This window comes from Carcharodon carcharias, unplaced genomic scaffold (assembly GCF_017639515.1).
Source record: "Carcharodon carcharias isolate sCarCar2 unplaced genomic scaffold, sCarCar2.pri scaffold_885_ctg1, whole genome shotgun sequence".
NCBI classification, from domain to species: domain Eukaryota; kingdom Metazoa; phylum Chordata; class Chondrichthyes; order Lamniformes; family Lamnidae; genus Carcharodon; species Carcharodon carcharias.
This window is the reverse complement of record NW_024471144.1, coordinates 52,899-76,972: the sequence shown is the minus strand read 5'-3', so window position 1 is coordinate 76,972 and position 24,074 is coordinate 52,899. Positions and strand designations below refer to the sequence as shown.

General features: G+C 51.7%; 1 protein-coding gene across 1 annotated transcript; it reads left to right on the top strand.

The window, feature by feature from the left end:
- The first annotated feature begins 75 nt into the window (after nucleotides 1–75).
- Nucleotides 76–19,735, top strand: timm17b (translocase of inner mitochondrial membrane 17 homolog B (yeast)). The gene is made up of 6 exons (XM_041182637.1): nucleotides 76–226; nucleotides 8,933–9,032; nucleotides 12,483–12,546; nucleotides 14,254–14,382; nucleotides 16,081–16,191; nucleotides 19,429–19,735. Exons 1-6 carry the CDS (start codon nucleotides 201–203, stop codon nucleotides 19,509–19,511), a joined length of 513 nt encoding a protein of 170 aa, XP_041038571.1. The 5' UTR covers nucleotides 76–200; the 3' UTR covers nucleotides 19,512–19,735.
- Nucleotides 19,736–24,074: the final 4,339 nt, after the last annotated feature.

Here is a 24,074-nt window from a genome sequence, read left to right as displayed (position 1 = left end):
GACTCCAGGCACCTGCGTGACGACGTCAGAGGCGGTGGGCGGCCCTGGGAGCAGACAGAGGAGGTGCATCCAGCACTTACGAAATGACGTCAGGAGGATATGACGGTAACTGCGAGATGACATCAGAAGGCGGTGCTGACCGTGCGTGTTGACGTCAAGCGGCGGTTTCCCCGCCGCTCTGCTTGGACTTTCTCTGGGACATGGAGGAATACGCGAGGGAGCCATGGTGAGTGAAGCGGTGAGGTGGGGGTAAGGGGAAGCGGAGCTGCGGGGGCAGGACTGGGGCGGGGGGGAGGGAAGTTAGGGGGAGGGCAGAGGAGCCGCTGCGCAAAACTGGGCCTGCGCAGCCTTCGAGCCTACAGCTGGCACCGCGCATGCGCCGGCCAGCGACATCGTGGGTCACGTGACGGAACTTGGGCCAATCACAGAGAGGAAGGGGGAACCCAGTAAACCCCAATCAAACCCCATCACAACCCAGTAAACCCCAATCAAACCCCATCACAACCCAGTAAACCCCAATCAAACCCCATCACAACCCAGTAATCCCCAATCAAACCCCATCACAACCCAGTAACCCCCAATCAAACCCCATCACAACCCAGTAAACCCCAATCAAACCCCATCACAACCCAGTAAACCCCAATCAAACCCCATCACAACCCAGTAATCCCCAATCAAACCCCATCACAACCCAGTAACCCCCAATCAAACCCCATCACAACCCAGTAAACCCCAATCAAACCCCATCACAACCCAGTAAACCCCAATCAAACCCCATCACAACCCAGTAACCCCCAATCAAACCCCATCACAACCCAGTAAACCCCAATCAAACCCCATCACAACCCAGTAAACCCAACCAAACCCCATCACAACCCAGTAAACCCCAATCAAACCCCATCACAACCCAGTAAACCCCATCAAACCCCATCACAACCCAGTAATCCCCAATCAAACCCCATCACAACCCAGTAACCCCCAATCAAACCCCATCACAACCCAGTAAACCCCAATCAAACCCCATCACAACCCAGTAACCCCCAATCAAACCCCATCACAACCCATTAAACCCCAACCAAACCCCATCACAACCCAGTAAACCCCAATCAAACTGCATCACAACCCAGTAAACCCCAATCAAACCCCATCACAACCCAGTAAACCCCAATCAAACCCCATCACAACCCAGTAAACCCAACCAAACCCCATCACAACCCATTAAACCCCAATCAAACCCCATCACAACCCAATAAACCCCAATCACAACCCAGTAAACGCCAATAAAACCCCATCACAACCCAGTAAACCCCAATCAAACCCCATCACAACCCAGTAAACCAGAATCAAACCCCATCACAACCCAGTAACCCCCAATCAAACCCCATCACAACCCACTAACCCCCAATCAAACCCCATCACAACCCAGTAATCCCCAATCAAACCCCATCACAACCCAGTAACCCCCAATCAAACCCCATCACAACCCAGTAATCCCCAATCAAACCCCATCACAACCCAGTAATCCCCAATCAAACCCCATCACAACCCAGTAACCCCCAATCAAACCCCATCACAACCCAGTAATCCCCAATCAAACCCCATCACAACCCAGTAAACCCCAATCAAACCCCATCACAACCCAGTAAACCCCAATCAAACCCCATCACAACCCAGTAATCCCCAATCAAACCCCATCACAACCCAGTAACCCCCAATCAAACCCATCACAACCCAGTAAACCCCAATCAAACCCCATCACAACCCAGTAAACCCCAATCAAACCCCATCACAACCCATTAAACCCCAACCACCCCCATCACAACCCAGTAAACCCCAATCAAACTGCATCACAACCCAGTAAACCCCAATCAAACCCCATCACAACCCAGTAAACCCCAATCAAACCCCATCACAACCCAGTAAACCCAACCAAACCCCATCACAACCCATTAAACCCCAATCAAACCCCATCACAACCCAATAAACCCCAATCACAACCCAGTAAACGCCAATAAAACCCCATCACAACCCAGTAAACCCCAATCAAACCCCATCACAACCCAGTAAACCAGAATCAAACCCCATCACAACCCAGTAACCCCCAATCAAACCCCATCACAACCCACTAACCCCCAATCAAACCCCATCACAACCCAGTAATCCCCAATCAAACCCCATCACAACCCAGTAATCCCCAATCAAACCCCATCACAACCCAGTAAACCCCAATCAAACCCCATCACAACCCAGTAATCCCCAATCAAACCCCATCACAACCCAATAAACCCCAATCACAACCCAGTAACCCCCAATCAAACCCCATCACAACCCAGTAACCCCCAATCAAACCCCATCACAACCCAGTAATCCCCAATCAAACCCCATCACAACCCAGTAAACCCCAATCAAACCCCATCACAACCCAGTAATCCCCATCAAACCCCATCACAACCCAATATACCCCAATCACAACCAGTAAACCCCAATCAAACCCCATCACAACCAGTAAACCCCAATCAAACCTCATCACAACCCAGTAAACCCCAATCAAACCTCATCACAACCCAGTAAACCCCAATCAAACCCCATCACAACCCAGTAATCCCCAATCAAACCCCATCACAACCCAATAAACCCCAATCAAACCCCATCACAACCCAGTAATCCCCAATCAAACCCCATCACAACCCAGTAATCCCCAATCAAACCCCATCACAACCCAGTAAACCCCAATCAAACCCCATCACAACCCAGTAAACCCCAATCAAACCCCATCACAACCCAGTAACACCCAATCAATCCCCATCACAACCCAGTAATCCCCAAACAAACCCCATCACAACCCAGTAAACCCCAATCAAACCCCATCACAACCCAGTAAACCCCAATCAAACCCCATCACAACCCAGTAATCCCCAATCAAACCCCATCACAACCCAGTAAACCCGAATCAAACCCCATCACAACCCAGTAAACCCCAATCAAACCCCATCACAACCCAGTAATCCCCAATCAAACCCCATCACAACCCAGTAACCCCCAATCAAACCCCATCACAACCCAGTAACCCCCAAACTATCCCCATCACAACCCAGTAACCCCCAATCAAACCCCATCACAACCCATTAAACCCCAACCAAACCCCATCACAACCCAGTAAACCCCAATCAAACCCCATCACAACCCAGTAATCCCCAATCAAACCCCATCACAACCCAATAAACCCCAATCACAACCCAGTAACCCCCAATCAAACCCCATCACAACCCAGTAACCCCCAATCAAACCCCATCACAACCCAGTAATCCCCAATCAAACCCCATCACAACCCAGTAAACCCCAATCAAACCCCATCACAACCCAGTAATCCCCAATCAAACCCCATCACAACCCAATAAACCCCAATCACAACCCAGTAAACCCCAATCAAACCCCATCACAACCCAGTAAACCCCAATCAAACCTCATCACAACCCAGTAAACCCCAATCAAACCTCATCACAACCCAGTAAACCCCAATCAAACCCCATCACAACCCAGTAATCCCCAATCAAACCCCATCACAACCCAATAAACCCCAATCAAACCCCATCACAACCCAGTAATCCCCAATCAAACCCCATCACAACCCAGTAATCCCCAATCAAACCCATCACAACCCAGTAAACCCCAATCAAACCCCATCACAACCCAGTAAACCCCAATCAAACCCCATCACAACCCAGTAACACCCAATCAATCCCCATCACAACCCAGTAACCCCCAAACAAACCCCATCACAACCCAGTAAAGCCCAACCAAACCCCATCACAACCCAGTAAACCCCAATCAATCCCATCACAACCCAGTAACCCCCAATCAAACCCCATCACAACCCAGTAAACCCGAATCAAACCCCATCACAACCCAGTAAACCCCAATCAAGCCCCATCACAACCCAGTAACCCCCAACCAATCCCCATCACAACCGAGTAACGCCCAATCAAACCCCATCACAACCCAGTAACCCCCAAACTATCCCCATCACAACCCAGTAACCCCCAATCAAACCCCATCACAACTCAGTAAACCCCAATCAAATCCCATCACAACCCATTAAACCCCAACCAAACCCCATCACAACCCAGTAAACCCCAATCAAACTGCATCACAACCCAGTAAACCCCAATCAAACCCCATCACAACCCAGTAAACCCCAATCAAACCCCATCACAACCCAGTAAACCCAACCAAACCCCATCACAACCCATTAAACCCCAATCAAACCCCATCACAACCCAATAAACCTCAATCACAACCCAGTAAACGCCAATAAAACCCCATCACAACCCAGTAAACCCCAATCAAACCCCATCACAACCCAGTAAACCAGAATCAAACCCCATCACAACCCAGTAAACCCAAATCAAACCCCATCACAACCCAGTAAACCCCAATCAAACCCCATCACAACCCAGTAATCCCCAATCAAACCCCACCACACCCCAGTAAACCCCAACCAAACCCCATCACAACCCAGTAACCCCCAACCAATCCCCATCACAACCCAGTAACCCCCAACCAATCCCCATCACAACCCAGTAACCCCCAATCAAACCCCATCACAACCCAGTAAACCCCAATCAAACCCCATCACAACCCAGTAACTCCCAACCAATCCCCATCACAACCCAGTAACGCCCAATCAAACCCCATCACAACCCTGTAACCCCCAAACAATCCCCATCACAACCCAGTAACCCCCAATCAAACCCCATCACAACCCAGTAAACCCCAATCAAACCCCATCACAACCCAGTAATCCCCAATCAAACCCCATCACAACCCAGTAAACCCCAACCAAACCCCATCACAACCCAGTAAACACCAATCAAACCCCATCACAACCCAGTAAACACCAATCAAACCCCATCACAACCCAGTAAACCCCAATCAAACCCCATCACAACCCAGTAAACCCCAATCAAACCCCATCACAACCCAGTAAACCCCAATCAAACCCCATCACAACCCAGTAATCCCCAATCAAACCCCATCACAACCCAGTAAACCCCAATCAAACCCCATCACAACCCAGTAAACCCCAATCAAACCCCATCACAACCCAGTAAACCCCAATCAAACCCCATCACAACCCAGTAACCCCCAATCAAACTTCATCACAACCCAGTAAATCCCAATCAAACCCCATCACAACCCAGTAAACCCCAATCAAACCGCATCACAACCCAGTAAACCCGAATCAAACTGCATCACAACCCAGTAAACCCCAATCAAACCCCATCACAACCCAGTAAACCCCAATCAAACCCCATCACAACCCAGTAAACACTAATCAAACCCCATCACAACCCAGTAATCCCCAATCAAACCCCATCACAACGCAGTAAACCCCAATCAAACCCCATCACAACCCTCTGCACCCAAATTAAACCTCCCCTCTGCCAATCAAACCTCCGCTTTCCAATCGAACCTTCCCTCAGCCAATCAAATCTCCACTCAGCCTCCCTTCAGTCAGTCAAATCTGCCCTCAGCCAATCAAATCTCCCCATAGCCAATCAAACCTCACCTCAGCCTTCCAATCCAATGAAATCTCCCCTCAGCCAATCAAATTGTCCTGCAGCCTCCCCTGAACTAATCTCATCTCCCCCCCCCGCCCCAGCCATTCAAATCCCCCTTCAGCCTCTTTTGTTCCAATTGATTCTCCCCATAGCCTCCCCGAGCCAATTAAATCTCCCCCCAGCCTCCTTTGTTCCAAGGAGGACCACCCCAGCCAATCCAATCTTTCCTCATAGCTGCATTTCTCCAGACCTGGCAACATCCTCCCAAATCTCCTCTCTACCCTCTCTTATACAAGTGCATCCTCTCTGTAATGAGTCTGCACACAGTCCTCAAGTTGCCACCTAACTGATGTTTTATACAGCTCCAGCATAACCTCCCTGCCCTTATATTCCACGCCTTGGCTAACAAAGGAAAGGATTCCAAATGTCTTCTTAACCACCTTATCTACCTGTCCTGCTACCTTCAGCAAACTGTGGGGACGTTCACTCCAAGGTCTCTCGCTCCCTCGACATCTCTCAGTATCCTCCAGTTTATTGTGTACTCCTTTGCCCCGTTTGACCTCCTGAAATGCAGCACCTCACACTTGCCTGGGCTAAATTCTATTTGCCACTTTTCTGCCCACCTGACCAGTCCATGGATATCTTCCTGCAGTCTACAGCTCTCCTCACTTATCAACCACGCGGCCAATTGTTGTGTCGTCTGCAAACTTCTCGAACGTTCCCCCTACATTTCCATCCACTTCATTAATATATAGCGCAGAGAGCAGGGGCACTAGGACTAAGCCCTCTGGAACCCCAGTGTAAATGGCCTTCCAGTCAGAAAGACATCCAACAATTACCCTTTGTTTCTTGCCACTGAGTCAATTTTATATCCAGTTCTTTTCATATTCATTCATGTGATGTGGGCTTCGCTGGCTGGGCCCAGCATTTATTGCCCATCCCTAATTGCCCCCTGAGAAGGTGGGGGTGAGCTGCCTTCTTGAACCACTGCTGTCCATGTGGTGTAGGTACACCCACAGTGCTGTTAGGGAGGGAGTTCCAGGATTTTGACCCAGCGACAGTGAAGGAACGGTGATATGTTTCCAAGTCAGGATGGTGTCTGGCTTGGAGGGGAACTTCCAGGTGGTGGTGTTCCCGTGTGTCTGCTGCCCTTGTCCTTCTAGATGGTAGCGGTAATGGGTTTAGAAGGTGCTGTCAATGGGAATCAGGGGGAAAACTCTCCGCTGGTTGGAGTGATACCAAGCACAAAGGAAGATGGTTGTGGTTGTTGGAGGTCAGTCATCTCAGTTCCAGGACATCACTGCAGGAGTTCCTCAGGGTAGTGTCCTCGGCCCAACCATCTTCAGCTGCTTCATCAATGACCTTCCTTCCATCATAAGGTCAGAAGTGGGGCTGTCCACTGATGATTGTACAATGTTCAGCACCATTCACGACTCCTCAGATACTGAAGCAGTCCATGTCCAAATGCAGCAAGACCTGGACAATATCCAGGCTTGGGCTGACAAGTGACAAGTAACATTCTCGGTACAGGATAGCACATGGTGACACTGTCTGAACACAGTACAGGATAGCACACGGTGACACTGTCAGTCAGTGAGGTGGGTTACTGTCTGAACTCGGTACAGGATAGTACAGAGTGACACTATCAGTGAGCTAGGTTACTGTCTGAACACAGTACAGGATAGCACACGGTAACACTGTCAGTCAGTGAGGTGGGTTACTGTCTGAACTCGGTACAGGATAGCGCACGGTGACACTATCAGTGAGGTGGGTCACTGCCTGTACTTGGGACAGGATATCACACAGTGACACTGTCAGTGAGCTAGGTTACTGTCTGAACCCGGTATGGGATAGCTCACGGTGACACTCAGTCAGTGAGATGGGTTACTGTCTAAACTCGGCTCAGGATAGCACACAGTGACACTGTCAGTGAGCTAGGTTACTGTCTGAACCCGGTACGGGATAGTACACGGTGACACTCAGTCAGTGAGATGTGTTAGTGTCTGAACTCGGCTCAGGATAGCACACAGTGACACTGTCAGTGAGCTAGCTTACCGTCTGAACCCGGTACGGGATAGTACACGGTGACACTCAGTCAGTGAGATGGGTTACTGTCTAAACTCGGCTCAGGATAGCACACAGTGACACTGTCAGTGAGCTAGGTTACTGTCTGAAATTGGTACAGGATAGCACACAGTGACACTGTCAGTCAGTGAGGTTGGTTACTGCCTGTACTCGGTACATTTTAGCATACGGTGACACTGTCAGTCAGTGAGGTGGGTTACTGTCTGAACCCAGGACAGGATAGCACACGGTGACACTGTCAGTCAGTGAGGTGGGTCACTGCCTGTACCCGGTACAGGAGAGCACACGGTGACACTTTCAGTCAGTGAGGTGGGTCACTGTCTGAACCCGGTGCAGTTTAGCACATGGTGACACTGTCAGTCAGTGAAGTGTGTCACTGCCTGTACTCGGTACAGGAGAGCCCATTGTGGCAGAGTTTTGAATGAGCTGATGTTTGGAGGGTAACACATTGGGAGAGTGAGGCTGGAGCCTTTACAGAACCTGTTTGTGTCTGGGCTTCAGGATTTCAGAGCCCCTGTCACAAATTAACTGTTTTCTTCTTTCTGCCCCCCACCCCCCAAACCCATCCCATACCCCGTACCCCCTGCTCACTTCCCTCACTCTCATCTGTCTCCCCTTTATCACTCTGCCTGTTTCCGCACACTCTCTGCCTCTCATTCTCACTCCCTCCCTCCCTCTCACTCCCTCCCTCTCACTCCCTCACACTCCATCCCTATCACCCCCCTCCCTGTCACCCCCTCCCTCACCCCCTTTCCCACCTCCCCTCTCTCACCCCCACTCCCCACCTCTCACACCCTTTTTCTCAACCCCTCCTCGTTCCCCCTCTTCTCACACCCCCCTCTGGAATGATCATTACCCTGTCCCACCCTCTCTCTCCCCCCACCACCCTCCGTCTCTCTCCCCCACCCTCCCTCCCTCTCTCTCCACCTGCCCCTCTTCTCCCCCTCCTCCCTCTCCCCCCTCTCCCTCTTCTCCCACTCTCTCCCTCTCTCCCTCTTCTCCTCTCTGCATCCTCCCTGTCCCTCCGCCCCCTCTCTCTCTCTGCCCCCCTCTCCCCAACCCCTCGCTCCCTCTCTGCACGCCTTCTCTCCCTCTCCATCCCCTCTCTCCGCATCCTCTCTCCCTCTCTACCCCCTCTCTCCACACCCTCTCTCTCTCTCTCCCTATCCGCCCTCTCTCTTCGCACACTCTCTCCCCCTCCGCCCCCTCTCTCTCTCTGCCCCCCTCTCCCCAACCCCTCGCTCCCTCTCTGCTCCCACTCTCCCCACCCCCCTCCTTCTCTCCAGCCCCTGGCGGATTGTCGATGACTGTGGCGGTGCCTTCACTATGGGTGCCATTGGAGGTGGCATATTCCAGTCGATTAAAGGCTTCAGGAATGCTCCAGTTGTAAGTTGCACACATTGATCAAGGAAGATGCCCCTTCTTATTTGCCCTACCACAATCCTACTCTGTTGAAAGTTGGAGTGCGGGTGGATGGGGAGCTATCCGACTGCATGTAGCATCACACCCAGGGCCAGTCCAGTGTTGACTGGTGCCTCATGCTCGTTATGGAATACTGCCTGATAATTGCCTTCCCTCCATCACAGTGGCACTGAGGCCAACTGTTGGCTTATTCCCTGCTTGGGCCTGGATTCAGCTAACTCCACACAGGCCCCAGGTGGAGCCCTGATCAGTGTGGGTTTGGGCATGTCTGGGGTGGGGAGAGTGGCAGTGTACTACACATCGCCATTCTGTTTGTGCCCAGTAGACAGCAGTGTGGGTGTCAGCAGACACTCAGTCTGTCTCAGGATGTGATCTGAAATCCAGACACTCAACCTTTATAATCCAGCCCCCAGCCTGAGAGACACGATAGAAAAAGCACTAGGGAAACTAACGGCTGATAAGTCCCTTGGATGGGTTGCATCCTACGATAATAAAGGAAGTAGCTATAAAGATAGTGGATGTACTGGTAGTAATCTTCCAAGGATCCTTAGATTCTGGAATAGTCCCAGAGGATTGGAAAACAGCCAGTGTAACACCGTTATTCAAAAAGGGAGGGAGACAAAAAGCAGCTAACTATCCGACCAATTAGCTTAACATCTGTCACTGGGAACATGTTAGAGTCTATTATAAAGGATGTAATAGCAGAGCATTTAGAAATGCATAATCTAATCAAGCAGAGTCAGTATGGCTTCATGAAGGGGAAATCATGACTGATAAATTTATTAGAATTCTCTGAGGAAGTAACAAGCAGGATAGATAAAGGGGAAGCAGTAGATGTAATATATTTGGATTTCCAAAAGGCATTCGATAAGTTACCACACATAAGGCTACTTGGTGTTGGGGGTAGTATATTAGCATGGATAGAGGACGGTCTAACTAATAGAAGACAGAGAGTTGGGATATAGGGGGCATTTTCAGGATGACAACCTGTAACTAGTGAAGTGCCACAGGGATCAGTGCTGGGGCCACAGTTATTTACAATATGTTCAGGACTTGGATGAGGGCAGTGAATGTACTATCGCCAAGTTTACGGATGACACAAAAATAGGTGGGAAGGCAAGTGGTGAGGATGATACAAGGAGTCCACAGAGGGACATAGACAGGTTTAGTGAGTGGACAAAAACTTGGCAGATGGAATATAATGTGGGAAAATGTGAGGTTATGAATCTGTTTTTCTCCCTTTCCCTATAAATCTGTTTTCTCTCTCTCCCTCTCTCTCTATAAATCTGTTTTGTGTCTCTCCCTTTCCCTATAAATCTGTTTTACCTCCCTCCCTCTCTCTCTATAAATCTGTCTCTCTCTCTCTATAAACCTGTTTTTCTCTCTCTACAAATCTGTTTCTCTTTCTTTCTCTCTATAAATCTGTTTTTCTCTTTATATATAAATCTATTTCTCTCCATATATATATATAAATCTGTTTCTCTCTCTCTATAAATTTGTTTCTCTCTCTCTCTATAAACCCGTTTCTCTCTCTCTCAATAAAACTGTCTTTATCTTTATCAATCTGTTTTTGTCTCTCTATCAATCTGTTTCTCTCTCTCTATAAATCTGTTTCTCTCTCTTTCTCTATAAATCTGTTTCCTTGTCTCTCTATAAATCTGTTTCTGTCTATATAAATCTGTCTCTCTCTCTCTATAAATGTTTCTCTCTCTCAATAAAACTGTCCTTATCTCTCTCTCCCTCTCTCTATCAATCTGTTTCTCTATCAATCTGTTTCTCTCTATATAAATCTGTTTCTCTCTCTTTCTCTATAAATCTGTTTCCCTGTCTCTCTATAAATCTGTTTCTGTCTTTATAAATGTCTCTCTCTCTATAAATGTTTCTCTCTCTCAATAAAACTGTCCTTATCTCTCTCTCCCTCTCTCTATCAATCTGTTTCTCTATATAAATCTGTTTCTCTCTCTCTATGAATCTGTTTCTCTCTCTATGAATCTGTTTCTCTCTATATAAATCTGTTTCTCTATAAATCTGTTTCTCTCTTGTTCTCTCTATAAATCTGTTTCTCTCTATATATCAATCTGTTTCACTCAATAATTGTTTTTCCTTCTCTCTCTAAATCTGTTTTTCTCTTTCTCTCTCTCCAAAAACATGTTTTTCTCTCTCTCCCTCTTTCTCTATAAATCTGTTTTTCTCTTTCTCTCTGTATAAGCCTGTTTTTCTCTCTCTCTCTCCCTCTTTTTCTCTATAAATCTGTTTTTTTTCTCTCACTCTCCTCTCTCTCTCCCCCTCTCTATAATTCTGTTTTTCTCTCTCTATCAATCTGTTTCTCTCTATAAAACTGTCTTTATCTCTCTCTCCCTCTCTCTATCAATCTGTTTCTCTCTCTCTATCAATCTGTTTCTCTCTCTCTCTATAAATCTGTTTCTCTCCCTATAAATCTGTTTCTCTCTCTCTCAATAAAACTGTCTTTATCTCTCTCTCCCTCTCTCTATCAATCTGTTTTTCTCTCTCTCTATAAATCTGTTTCTCTCCCTATAAATCTGTTTCTCTCTCTCTCAATAAAACTGTCTTTATCTCTCTCTCCCTCTCTCTATCAATCTGTTTCTCTCTCTCTCTATAAATCTGTTTCTCTCCCTATAAATATGTTTCTCTCTCTCTCAATAAAACTGTCTTTATCTCTCTCTCCCTCTCTCTATCATTCTGTTTCTCTCTCTCTATAAATCTGTTTCTCTCTTTCTCTGTAAATCTGTTTGTCTTTCTCTCCCTCTCTATAAATCGGTTTCTCTTCCTCTCTAAACCTGTTTTTCTCTCTCTCTACAAATCTGTTTTTCCTCCTCTCTCTATCAATCTGTTTTTCTCTCTCTTCCTCTCTCTCTCTACAGTTTTGTTTTTTCTCTCCCTCCTCTCTCTCTAAATCTGATTTTTGTCTTTCTCTCTCCCTCTATAAGTTTGTTTCCCTCTATAAATCTTTTTTCTCTCTTTCTATCAATCTGTTTTTCTCTCTCTTCCTCTCTCCCTCTCTCTACAATTATGTTTTTCCTCTCTCTCTATAAATCTGTTTTTTCTCTCTCTCTCTTTAAATCTGTCTTTCTTTCTCTCTCAATAAATCTGTTTCTCTCCCTCTCTACAAATCTGTTTCTCTCTCTCTATGAATCCTTTCTTCTGTCCATCTCTCTCCCTCTCTCTCTGCAAATCTGTTTTTCTCTTTCTCTCTGTCTCTACAGATGTGTTTTTCTCTCCGTCTCTCTCTATAGATGTGTTTCTCTCTCACTCCCTACAAATCTGTTTTCTCTCCCTCCCTCTCTCTCTATAAAGCTGTTTCTCTCTCTCTCTCTCTCTCTATGAATCTCTTTCCCTCTCTCTCTATATCATATATATAATTAATGTGTTTGTCTCTCTGATTTCACTGATTAGGGGGTGAGACACCGGTTCAGGGGAAGTGTCAATGCTGTGAGGATCAGAGCGCCTCAGATAGGCGGTGAGTGAGACACACAGCTTCCACCCTGTAACACCACCCCCCCCCACACCCACCCCCACCCCCTCCCAGGGCTATGACCCTCTCCACTGGTCCCTGACTGGAGAAATACCACCTGGAACCTGTAATCCCCAACTCCTCCTGTCTCCTCTGAGCCACCCTGTGAGCTTGGACTCAGCTCATTAGCTCAATACCAGCTTGTGACACAAGATGCTAGCTGTTACCTCCCACACAGTCTGTGATTCCTGAGGTGACCTGTAATGTTCCCCTGTCCTGTCATCCCAGCATTGACCCCGACTCCTGGCACTTAACTCCTAACTTGACTTCTGACCACCTCCCAACCTGTCACCCTCTAATTGGCCCACAGCCTTTGATCCGGCCTGTAATGTCCGACCCGGCCGGTGATGTCTGACCTAGCTTATCATGTTTGACCCATCCTATAATACTTGACCCATCCTGTAATATTTGACCCGTCCTGTAATGTCCGGCCCGGCCTGTAATTCTTGACCCGGCCTGTGATGTCTGACCTATCTTGTAATGTTTGACCCATCCTGTAATGTTTGACCCGGCCTGTAATGTCCGACCCGGCCGGTGATGTCTGACCTAGCTTATCATGTTTGACCCATCCTATAATACTTGACCCATCCTGTAATATTTGACCCGTCCTGTAATGTCCGGCCCGGCCTGTAATTCTTGACCCGGCCTGTGATGTCTGACCTATCTTGTAATGTTTGACCCATCCTGTAATGTTTGACCCGGCCTGTAATGTTTGACCTGGCTTGTAATGTTTGACCCATCCTGTAATGTTTGACCTGGCCTGTAATGTTTGACCTGGCCTGTAATGTTTGACCTGGCCTGTAATATTTGCCCCATCCTGTAATGTTTGACCCGACCTGTAATGTTTGACCTGGCCTGTAATGTTTGACCTGGCCTGTAATGTTTGACCTGGCCTGTAATGTTTGACCCGGCCTGTAATGTTTGACCCGACCTGTAATGTTTGACCCGACCTGTAATGTTTGACCTGGCCTGTAATGTTTGACCTGGCCTGTAATGTTTGACCTGGCCTGCAATGTTTGACCTGACCTGTAATGTTTGACCTGGCCTGTAATGTTTGACCTGGCCTGTAATGTTTGACCCGACCTGTAATGTTTGACCTGGCCTGTAATGTTTGACCTGGCCTGTAATGTTTGACCTGGCCTGTAATGTTTGACCCGACCTGTAATGTTTGACCCGACCTGTAATGTTTGACCCGACCTGTAATGTTTGACCCGGCCTGTAATGTTTGACCTGGCCTGTAATGTTTGACCTGGCCTGTAATGTTTGACCCGACCTGTAATGTTTGACCCGGCCTGTAATGTTTGACCTGGCCTGTAATGTTTGACCTGGCCTGTAATGTTTGACCTGGCCTGTAATGTTTGAGCTGGCCAGTAATGTTTGACCTGGCCTGTAATGTTTGACCTGGCCTGTAATGTTTGACCTGGCCTGTAATGTTTGAGCTGGCCAGTAACCCCCGATCCAGCTTGTAGTGCCTGACCTAGCCTGTAACATCTAATCCGGCCTCTCACCTATGGCCCGACCTGTAACGCCCACCCTTCACAATTGAGTCCAGCTGAGTGATTGGGTTTCTCCTCCCCCATACCCAGCCCCCTGTCCCGGTGTTTATGGGACAGCCTCAGTATTTAACCTGTACGCTCCTGGATTGCCTTCCAGGTAGTTTTGCCGTGTGGGGCGGTCTCTTCTCCACTATCGACTGTGGCCTGGTCAAACTCCGTGGCAAAGAGGATCCCTGGAACTCCATTACCAGTGGGGCACTCACAGGGGCAGTGCTGGCTTCCAGAAGTAAGTAATTCACCCACTCTAGGCACCAGCTCTCCCTCTCTCTCTCTCTCTCATTCCCAGTGTGGGTACAGGTGCCAGCTCTCTCTATCTCTCTCTCTCTCTCTATCTCTTGCGCTCTCTGTCTCTCCCTCTCTCTCTCTCTCTCTCTCTCTCACTCCCAGAGTGGGTACAGGTGCCATCCCTCTCTCTCTCTCTCTCTCTCTCTCTCACTCCCAGTGTGGGTACATGTGTCAGCTCTCTCTCTATCTCTCTCCCTCTCTCTCTATCTCTTGCGCTCGCTCTCTCTCTCTCTCTCTCTATCTCAGTGTGGGTACAGGTGCCAGCTCTCTCTATCTCTCTCCCTCTCTCTCTATCTCTCTCCCTCTCTCTCTATCTCTTGCGCTCTCTCTCTCTCTATCTCTTTCTGTCTCTCCCTCTCTCTCTCTCTCTCTCTCTCACTCCCAGAGTGGGTACAGGTGCCATCCCTCTCTCTCTCTCTCTCTATCTCTCTCCCTCTCTCTCTATCTCTTGCGCTCTCTCTCTCTCTATCTCTTTCTGTCTCTCCCTCTCTCTCTCTCTCTCTCTCTCTCACTCCCAGAGTGGGTACAGGTGCCATCCCTCTCTCTCTCTCTCTCTCTCACTCCCAGTATGGGTACATGTGTCAGCTCTCTCTCTCTCTCTCTATCTCTCTCCCTCTCTCTCTATCTCTTGCGCTCTCTCTCTCTGTCTCTCCCTCTCTCTCTCTCTATCTCTCTCTCTCACTCCCAGTGTGGGTACAGGTACCAGCTCTCTGTCTTTCTCTCTCTATCTCAGAGTGGGTACAGGTGCCAGCTCTCTCTGTCTCTCTCTATATCTCTCTCTATCTCTCCCTCTCTCTCTATCTCTTGCACTCTCTCTCTCTATCTCTATCTCTCTCTGTCTCTCCCTCTCTCTCTCTCTCTCTCTCTCTATCTCTCTCGCTCTCTGTCCCTCTCTCTCTCTCTATCTCTCTCTCTCTCCCTCTCTATCTCCCTCTCTCTCTCTATCTCTCGTGCTCTCTCTCTCTGTCTATCTGTCCCCCCCCCCCCCCCCCCCCCCCCCCAGTGGGTACAGGTGCCAGCTCTGTTGAGTGGACAAGTTTCTTCTTTCCCGGTTGGTGAATGGTGACAGAGCCTGGATGGGCTGAATGCTGTATAAGCTGGTAGTTCAGTGCCCTGTACACCTGGGGTGACCCAGAGGTCACCAGGCTCGCGTGCTTTCATCAGCTTCAGGGCTTCCTTTATCTAACTTTTCTCTCTCTATGTCTTTCCCTCCTTCTCTCTCGCTCTCTCTCTCTCGCTCTCCCTGTGTCTTTCTCCCCCTCTCTGTCCCCCCCTCGCTCTCTCCCCCTCTCTGCCTTCCCCTCTCTCTCCCCCCTCTTTCTCCCCCTCTCTCTCTCCGCCTCTTTCTGTCTCTCTCTCTCTCTCTGTCTCTCCCTCTCTCTCTCTCTCCCCCTCTCTCTCTCCCCCTCTCTCTCTCCCCCTCTCTCTCTCCCCCTCTCTCTTTCCCCCTCTCTCTCTCCCCCTCTCTCTCTCCCCCTCTCTACCCCCTCTCTCTCTCCCCTCTCTGCCCCCTCTCTCTCTGCCTCTTTCTGTCTCTCTCTCTCTCTGCCTCTGTCTCTCTCTCTCTGCCTCTGTCTCTCTCTCTCTCTCTGTCTCTGTCCCCCTCTCTCTCTCCCTCTCTCTCTCTCTCTGTTCTCAGGTGGTCCTCTGGCGATGGTGGGTTCTGCCATGATGGGGGGGATTCTTCTCGCCCTGATCGAAGGGGTTGGGATCTTGCTCACCAGATACACAGCTCAGCAATTCCAGAACCGTGAGTACCTGACAAAGCTGCACTGTCGTCCTCCCGAACCTTGATCAGCCTCTCCCCCTCCCCACTCCCCTCTTCAAACCCCCCTCCCCCTCCCCACTCCCCTCTTCAAACCCCCCTCCCCCTCCCCACTCCCCTCTTCAAACCCCCCTCCCCCTCCCCACTCCCCTCTTCAAACCCCCCTCCCCACTCCCCTCTTCAAACCCCCCTCCCCCTCCCCACTCCCCTCTTCAAACCCCCCTCCCCCTCCCCACTCCCCTCTTCAAACCCCCCTCCCCCTCCCCACTCCCCTCTTCAAACCCCCCTCCCCCTCCCCACTCCCCTCTTCAAACCCCCCTCCCCCTCCCCACTCCCCTCTTCAAACCCCCCTCCCCCTCCCCACTCCCCTCTTCAAACCCCCTCCCCCTCCCCACTCCCCTCTTCAAACCCCCCTCCCCCTCCCCACTCCCCTCTTCAAACCCCCCTCCCCACTCCCCTCTTCAAACCCCCCTCCCCCTCCCCACTCCCCTCTTCAAACCCCCCTCCCCCTCCCCACTCCCCTCTTCAAACCCCCCTCCCCTCCCCACTCTCCCCTCTTCAAACCCCCCTCCCCCTCCCCACTCCCCTCTTCAAACCCCCCCTCCCCACTCCCCTCTTCAAACCCCCCTCCCCCTCCCCACTCCCCTCTTCAAACCCCCCTCCCCACTCCCCTCTTCAAACCCCCCTCCCCACTCCCCTCTTCAAACCCCCCTCCCCACTCCCTCTTCAAACCCCCCTCCCCCTCCCCACTCCCCTCTTCAACCCCCCTCCCCCTCCCCACTCCCCTCTTCAAACCCCCCTCCCCCTCCCCACTCCCCTCTTCAAACCCCCCTCCCCACTCCCCCTCTTCAAACCCCCTCCCCCTCCCCACTCCCCTCTTCAAACCCCCCTCCCCCTCCCCACTCCCCTCTTCAAACCCCCCTCCCCCTCCCCACTCCCCTCTTCAAACCCCCTCCCCACTCCCCTCTTCAAACCCCCCCTCCCCCTCCCCACTCCCCTCTTCAAACCCCCCCTCCCCCTCCCCACTCCCCTCTTCAAACCCCTCTCCCCCCATCCCTCCGTCCCCTCTTCCCTTCACCCTCTCCCCCTCCTCTTTCCCCCTCCCCTGCGCCCCTTCTCCCTCTCTCCTTCACCCACCTCCACCCTCCCATTCTCACCCTCCCTTCACCCCCTCTCCCTTAACCCCCCCTCCCCTTCAACGCCCTCTTCCATTCACCTCTTCCTCTTCCCTTCCCCTTCACCCCACATTCACACCCCCCCATCGCTTTCATCTTCCCCTCCCCACCCTACCCCTTCCCTTCCCTTCTCTCTCCCTTTCCACCTCCCTTCCCCCCCCCCAACCACTACCGTTCACCCCCTCCCCCAATCCAGTCAGCCCCCTCTCCCTTCCCCCCCAGGCCCCACTCTCCCCCTTTCTCAGAACCAATGCAGGGAACAGGAGGAGGCCATTCAGCCCCTCGAGCTTGTTGCACCAATCAGATTGTGGCCGATCTGTATCTTAAATCCCACAATCCACCTTGGGCTTTAACCCTTAATATTCCTTCCCCCCAGTTTGGATATTCTCAACTGACCCCCCGCCGTACCCCCACCCCCTACCCCCCAACCCCCACCCCCTCCCCCTTACCCCCACCCCCTACCCCCAACCCCCACCCCCTCCCCCTTACCCCCTACCCCCCAACCCCCACCCCCTCCCCCTTACCCCCACCCCCTACCCCCCAACCCCCACCCCCTCCCCCTTACCCCCACCCCCTACCCCCTACCCCCCACCCCCTCCCCCTTACCCCCACCCCCTACCCCCCAACCCCCACCCCCTCCCCCTTACCCCCACCCCCTACCCCCCACCCCCACCCCCTCCCTTACCCCCACCCCCTACCCCCCCAACCCCACCCCCTCCCCTTACCCCCCACCCCCTACCCCCCAACCCCCACCCCCTCTCCCTTACCCCCACCCCCTCCCCCTTACACCACGCCCTACCCCCCTACCCCCCAACCCCCACCCCTCCCCCTTACCCCCACTCCCTACCCCCCAACCCCCACCCGCTCCCCCTTACCCCCACCCCCCTACCCCCCAACCCCCACCCCCTCCCCCTTACCCCTACCCCCCAACCCCCACCCCCTCCCCCTTACCCCCACCCCCTACCCCCAACCCCCACCCGCTCCCCCTTACCCCCACCCCCCAACCCCCACCCCCTCCCCCTTACCCCCACCCCCAACCCTCCCCCAACCCCACCCCCTCCCACTTACCCCCCTCCCCCCACCCCCTACCCCCAACCCCCATCCTCTCCCCTCCACCCCCCTCCCCAACCCCACTCCCTCCCCTCCACCCCCCTCCCCAACCCCACTCCCTCCCCTCCACCCCCCTACCCCCAACCCCCACACCCCCTCCCCCTACCATCACCTCCCCTACAGCCTCAACAACTTTTTGTGGAGGGAGAGAGAGTTGTAGATTTCCACTGTCCTCATCAACCCTCAACGGCCTGGCTCCAAATCTAACTCCCCTCCCCCCCTCAACCTCGTACCACCCCCCAACATCCTTCGCCCCCCCCCGCGACCTCGTCTCCCCCCCCCCCCCGCGACCTCGTCTCCCCCCCCCCTCGCCCTCGTCTCCCCCCCGCGACCTCGTCTCCCCCCCTCGCGTCTCCCCCCCTCGCCCTCGTCTCCCCCCCTTGCGTCTCCCCCCCTCGCCCTCGTCTCCCCCCTCGCGTGTCCTCCCCTCGCCCTCGTCTCCCCCCGCGACCTCGTCTCCCCCCCCTCGCGTCTCCCCCCCTCGCGTCTCCCCCCCTCGCCCTCGTCTCCCCCCATCGCGTGTCCTCCCCTCGCCCTCGTCTCCCCCCCCTCGCGTCTCCCCCCCTCGCGTCTCCCCCCCTCGCCCTCGTCTCCCCCCCTTGCGTCTCCCCCCCTCGCCCTCGTCTCCCCCCCCGCGCCCTCGTCTCCCCCCCGCGCCCTCGTCTCCCCCCCTCGCGTCTCCCCCCCTCAGTCCCGTCCCCCCCACCCCCCCACCAGAGGGAACAGAGAGAGAGACTGTATTGAATCATCGCAAACCCCTCGATCCGATCGGCCCTGAACCTTCCCCAGAGGGAGCACAAGCCCAGCCTGAGTAACCTGCCCTCCAAATTTCACCCCTTTGTGGAAGGGGTGGGGGGTGGATTGGGGTGGGATAGGTTAGAGATTGGGGGGGCGGAATGTGCCATTGGCTGAATCACCCCTTTCTACTCCCTTCCAGCGAGCCCCTTCATGGAGGACCCCAGCCAGCTACCTCCGAAGGAGCCATCATCGCGATACAGGGGCTACGGTCAGTACCAGTAACCATACAGAGGGAGAGAGGGAGTGAGAGAGAGGGGGGGTCTGACAGGAGCTGGTGGACTCAGCCCAGCATCAGTGACCGGTGTCGGACCCTGAGATCGAGGCCGGAGTATCCGCTTTGCGCACTTTGACTGTGAAACACTTTCTGCTGATGGAGCCATTGCGAATTGAATCTCCACTGCTTGGAGCTCCTGGGAGGGGACAGACCCTGGGGGATGGAGGGGGCGAGGGGGCACCTCCACAATAAAGGATTTCTGTTTAAAATCACCAGATCTCAAGTCTCACACTCACTCACCAGGAGAGGCCCCAGACTCCATCTCCAGCTGGTGCCCAGGCTACTGATCTCGCCCACAGTCCAGGGGAGGGATAGAGGCAGGAACAGGGTGGGGTCCCGGGGGCGAGTGGGGTAGGAGCTGGTGGGGGTGTGGTGGGGGGCAGAGGAGAGGGGTAGGAGCCGGGTAGGGTCCCGGGACGAGGTGGGGTGGGAGCTGGGTGGGGAGAGGGGTGGGGTCCCAGGGCAAGGTGGGTGGGAGCCGGGGGTGAGTGTGGGAGCCGGAGGTGGGCGTGGGAGCCGGGGGTGGGTGTGGGAGCCGGGGGTGGGTGTAGGAGCCGGGTGCTAGGGGGTGGGGGGCGGGATTAAGGTTGGGTGGTGGTAGCAGCTCTGTTATGGTTGCTGAGGGCCTTAGTTTCCGTTGTCCTTGGTCAGGATGGACACAGACTGCTGTTGGTCAACTTTACCTTTCATCTAACATCAGAAACAGCAGATGCAGGATAAGGCTGAGCACAAGGCTTTACATTAAACCATTCCTCTGCTTCCTTGTGTGATCCTGCATCACTGATGATGTACCCTAGACACTTACATATTTAACTTGAATCCTTTACACGACATCTCCCCCCTCAGATAAAGGCAAAATCATGCAGATGCTGCAAATCGGAAATAAAAACAGAAAATGCTGGAAAAACTCAGCAGGTCTGACAGCATCAACCCCACCCATGATTTACATTCTCCCAAATCTCTCCCATGTCTCTGACTCTACTCAACACATTGGTTACATTATACTACATCTTCCCCATGTATCTGACTCTACTCAGCACATTGGTTACATTATACTACATCTCCCCCCCATGTATCTGACTCTACTCAGCACATTGGTTACATTACACTACATCTCCCCCCCATGTATCTGACTCTACTCAGCACATTGGTTACATTATACTACATCTCCCCCCATGTATCTGACTCTACTCAGCACATTGGTTACATTATACTACATCTCCCCCATGTATCTGACTCTACACAGCACATTGGTTACATTATACTACATCTCCCCCATGTATCTGACTCTACTCAGCACATTGGTTACATTATACTACATCTCCCCCCATGTATCTGACTCTACTCAGCACATTATTTACATTATACTACATCTCCCCCACCTGAAGCCTCTGCCTTAACTTGCGCTTCACAGAGAAAACCATCATGATAGTTTTACCAATTTCCCCGACCTTGTTCTCCTCTCTGTCAGAGGATGTGAACGATTCACGTTCTCCATGCCCTCTCTTGCAGCCGGCAGAGCAGGGTGTGAATCATCATAGACGACTGTCTCTGACTCCTGGCCGTCTTCCTGACCTGGGACTCTGGTCCGTTCCCAGATTTTCCCCGTATCTGGGCCGAATCGATATTTCCCTCCGTTCCTGTTGATGGATTACGTGGGTGATGCTGTTTATAATAATGGTTCTGAGATCCCTCCCCACCAAAGAGAGCTTTGCAATCGGGCACAATACTTTATAAAGCAAAGGGGGCCCAGGTATCCTCCCTGCTGAATCACGATTCTGAGATCGTGGCAAGAACAACCTCTCATCAGGAATCAGCAAGCCCTCCACGGAAGTATTGTTTGAGAATGGGATTATTCGGAGCGTATTCCAGCCAGCGTTCGATGTTGTATTCCCGTGTTTGACCACATTTTTCAGCTGAGGCCTGTCCCTTCGGAAGCAAAATGAATGCTCTGTGTTGTTGCTGCTAGAAATGTTGTGATTCATGGAGTAATGGACATCCTCAAGAAATGTTCTGAGCCTGAAAGAACTGCAACACCTGCTCCAAGGTCGAACATCGAGTTTGTTTTATGTCCGTTGGCCAGAATGCGGGATGAAGGGTGTGGGGTATATCAGCATGTTACAGTGAGGGGTGTGGGATATATCCGAGTGTTACAGTGAGGGGTGTGGGGTATATCAGAGTGTTACAGTGAGGGGTGTGGGATATATCCGAGTGTTACAGTGAGGGGTGTGGGGTATATCAGAGTGTTACAGTGAGGGGTGTGGGATATATCCGAGTGTTACAGTGAGGGGTGTGGGGTATATCAGTGTGTTACAGTGAGGGGTGTGGGATATATCAGTGTTACAGTGAGGGGTGTGGGCTATATCAGAGTGTTACAGTGAGGGTGTGGGATATATCAGTGTGTTACAGTGAGGGGTGTGGGCTATATCAGAGTGTTACAGTGAGGGTGTGGGGTATATCAGAGTGTTACAGTGAGGGGTGTGGGGTATATCAGAGTGTTACAGTGAGGTGTGTGGGGTATATCAGAGTGTTACAGTGAGGGGTGTGGGGTATATCAGAGTGTTACAGTGAGGTGTGTGGGATATATCAGAGTGTTACAGTGAGGGGTGTGGGGTATATCAGAGTGTTACAGTGAGGGGTGTGGGGTATATCAGAGTGTTACAGTGAGGTGTGTGGGGTATATCAGAGTGTTACAGTGAGGTGTGTGGGGTATATCAGAGTGTTACAGTGAGGGGTGGGGGGTATATCAGAGTGTTACAGTGAGGGGTGTGGGGTATATCAGAGTGTTACAGTGAGGGGTGTGGGATATATCAGGGTGTTACAGTGAGGGGTGCGGGGTATATCAGAGTGTTACAGTGAGGGGTGTGGGATATATCAGTGTTACATTGAGGGGAGTGGGATATATCTGAGTGTTACAGTGAGGGGTGTGGGGTATCACAGAGTGTTACAGTGAGGGGTGTGGGATATATCAGAGTGTTACAGTGAGGGGTGTGGGATATATCAGTGTATTACAGTGAGGGGGTGTGGGGTATAACAGTGAGCTACAGTGACGGGGTGTGGGATATATGAGTGTTACAGTGAGGGATGTGGGATATATCAGAGTGTTACAGTGAGGGGAGTGGGGTATATCAGAGTGTTACAGTGAGGGGTGTGGGGTATATCAGAGTGTAACAGTGAGTGGTGTGGGATATATCAGAGTGTTACAGAGAGGGGTGTGGGATATATCACAGTGTTACAGTGAGGGGTGTGGGGTATATCAGGGTGTTACAGTGAGGGGTGTGGGATATATCAGTGTGTTACAGAGAGGGGTGTGGGATATATCAGAGTGTTACAGAGAGGGGTGTGGGGTATATCCGAGTGTTACAGTGAGGGGTGTGGGGTATATCAGTGTTACAGTGAGGGGTGTGGGGTATATCAGTGTGTTACAGTGAGGGGTGTGGGATTTATCAGAGTGTTACAGTGAGGGGTGTGGGATATATCAGTGTGTTACAGTGTGGGGAGTGGGGTATATCAGAGTGTTACAGTGAGGGGTGTGGGGTATATCCCAGTGTTACAGTGAGGGGTGCGGGATATATCTGAGTGTTACAGTGAGGGGTGTGGGATATATCAGAGTGTTACAGTGAGGGGTGTGGGATATATCAGAGTGTTACAGTGAGGGGTGTGGGTTATGTCAGAGTATTACAGTGAGGGGTGTGGGATATATCAGAGTGTTACAGTAAGGGGTGTGGGATATATCAGAGTGTTACATTGAGGGTTGTGGGATATATCAGAGTGTTACAGTGAGGGGTGTGGGGTATATCAGAGTGATACGGTGAGGGGTGTGGGATATATCCGAGTGTCACAGTAAGGGGTGTGTGGTAAATCAGAGTTGTACAGTGAGGGGTGTGGGGTATATCAGAGTGTTACAGTGAGGGGTGTGGGATATATCAGTGTTACAGTGAGGGGTGTGGGATATTTCAGTTTGTTACAGTGAGGGGTGTGAGATATATCAGAGTGTTACAGTGAGGGGTGTGGGGTATATCAGAGTGTTACAGTGAGGGGTGTGGGATATATCAGTGTGTTACAGTGAGGGGTGTAGGGTATATCAGAGTGTTACAGTGAGGGGTGTGGGGTATATCAGAGTTGTACAGTGAGGGGTGTGGGATATATCCGAGTGTTACAGTGAGGGGTGTGGGGTATATCAGAGTGTTACAGTGAGGGGTGTGGGATATATCCGAGTGTTACAGTGAGGGGTGTGGGGTATATCAGAGTGTTACAGTGAGGGGTGTGGGATATATCCGAGTGTTACAGTGAGGGGTGTGGGGTATATCAGTGTGTTACAGTGAGGGGTGTGGGATATATCAGTGTTACAGTGAGGGGTGTGGGCTATATCAGAGTGTTACAGTGAGGGTGTGGGATATATCAGTGTGTTACAGTGAGGGGTGTGGGCTATATCAGAGTGTTACAGTGAGGGTGTGGGGTATATCAGAGTGTTACAGTGAGGGGTGTGGGGTATATCAGAGTGTTACAGT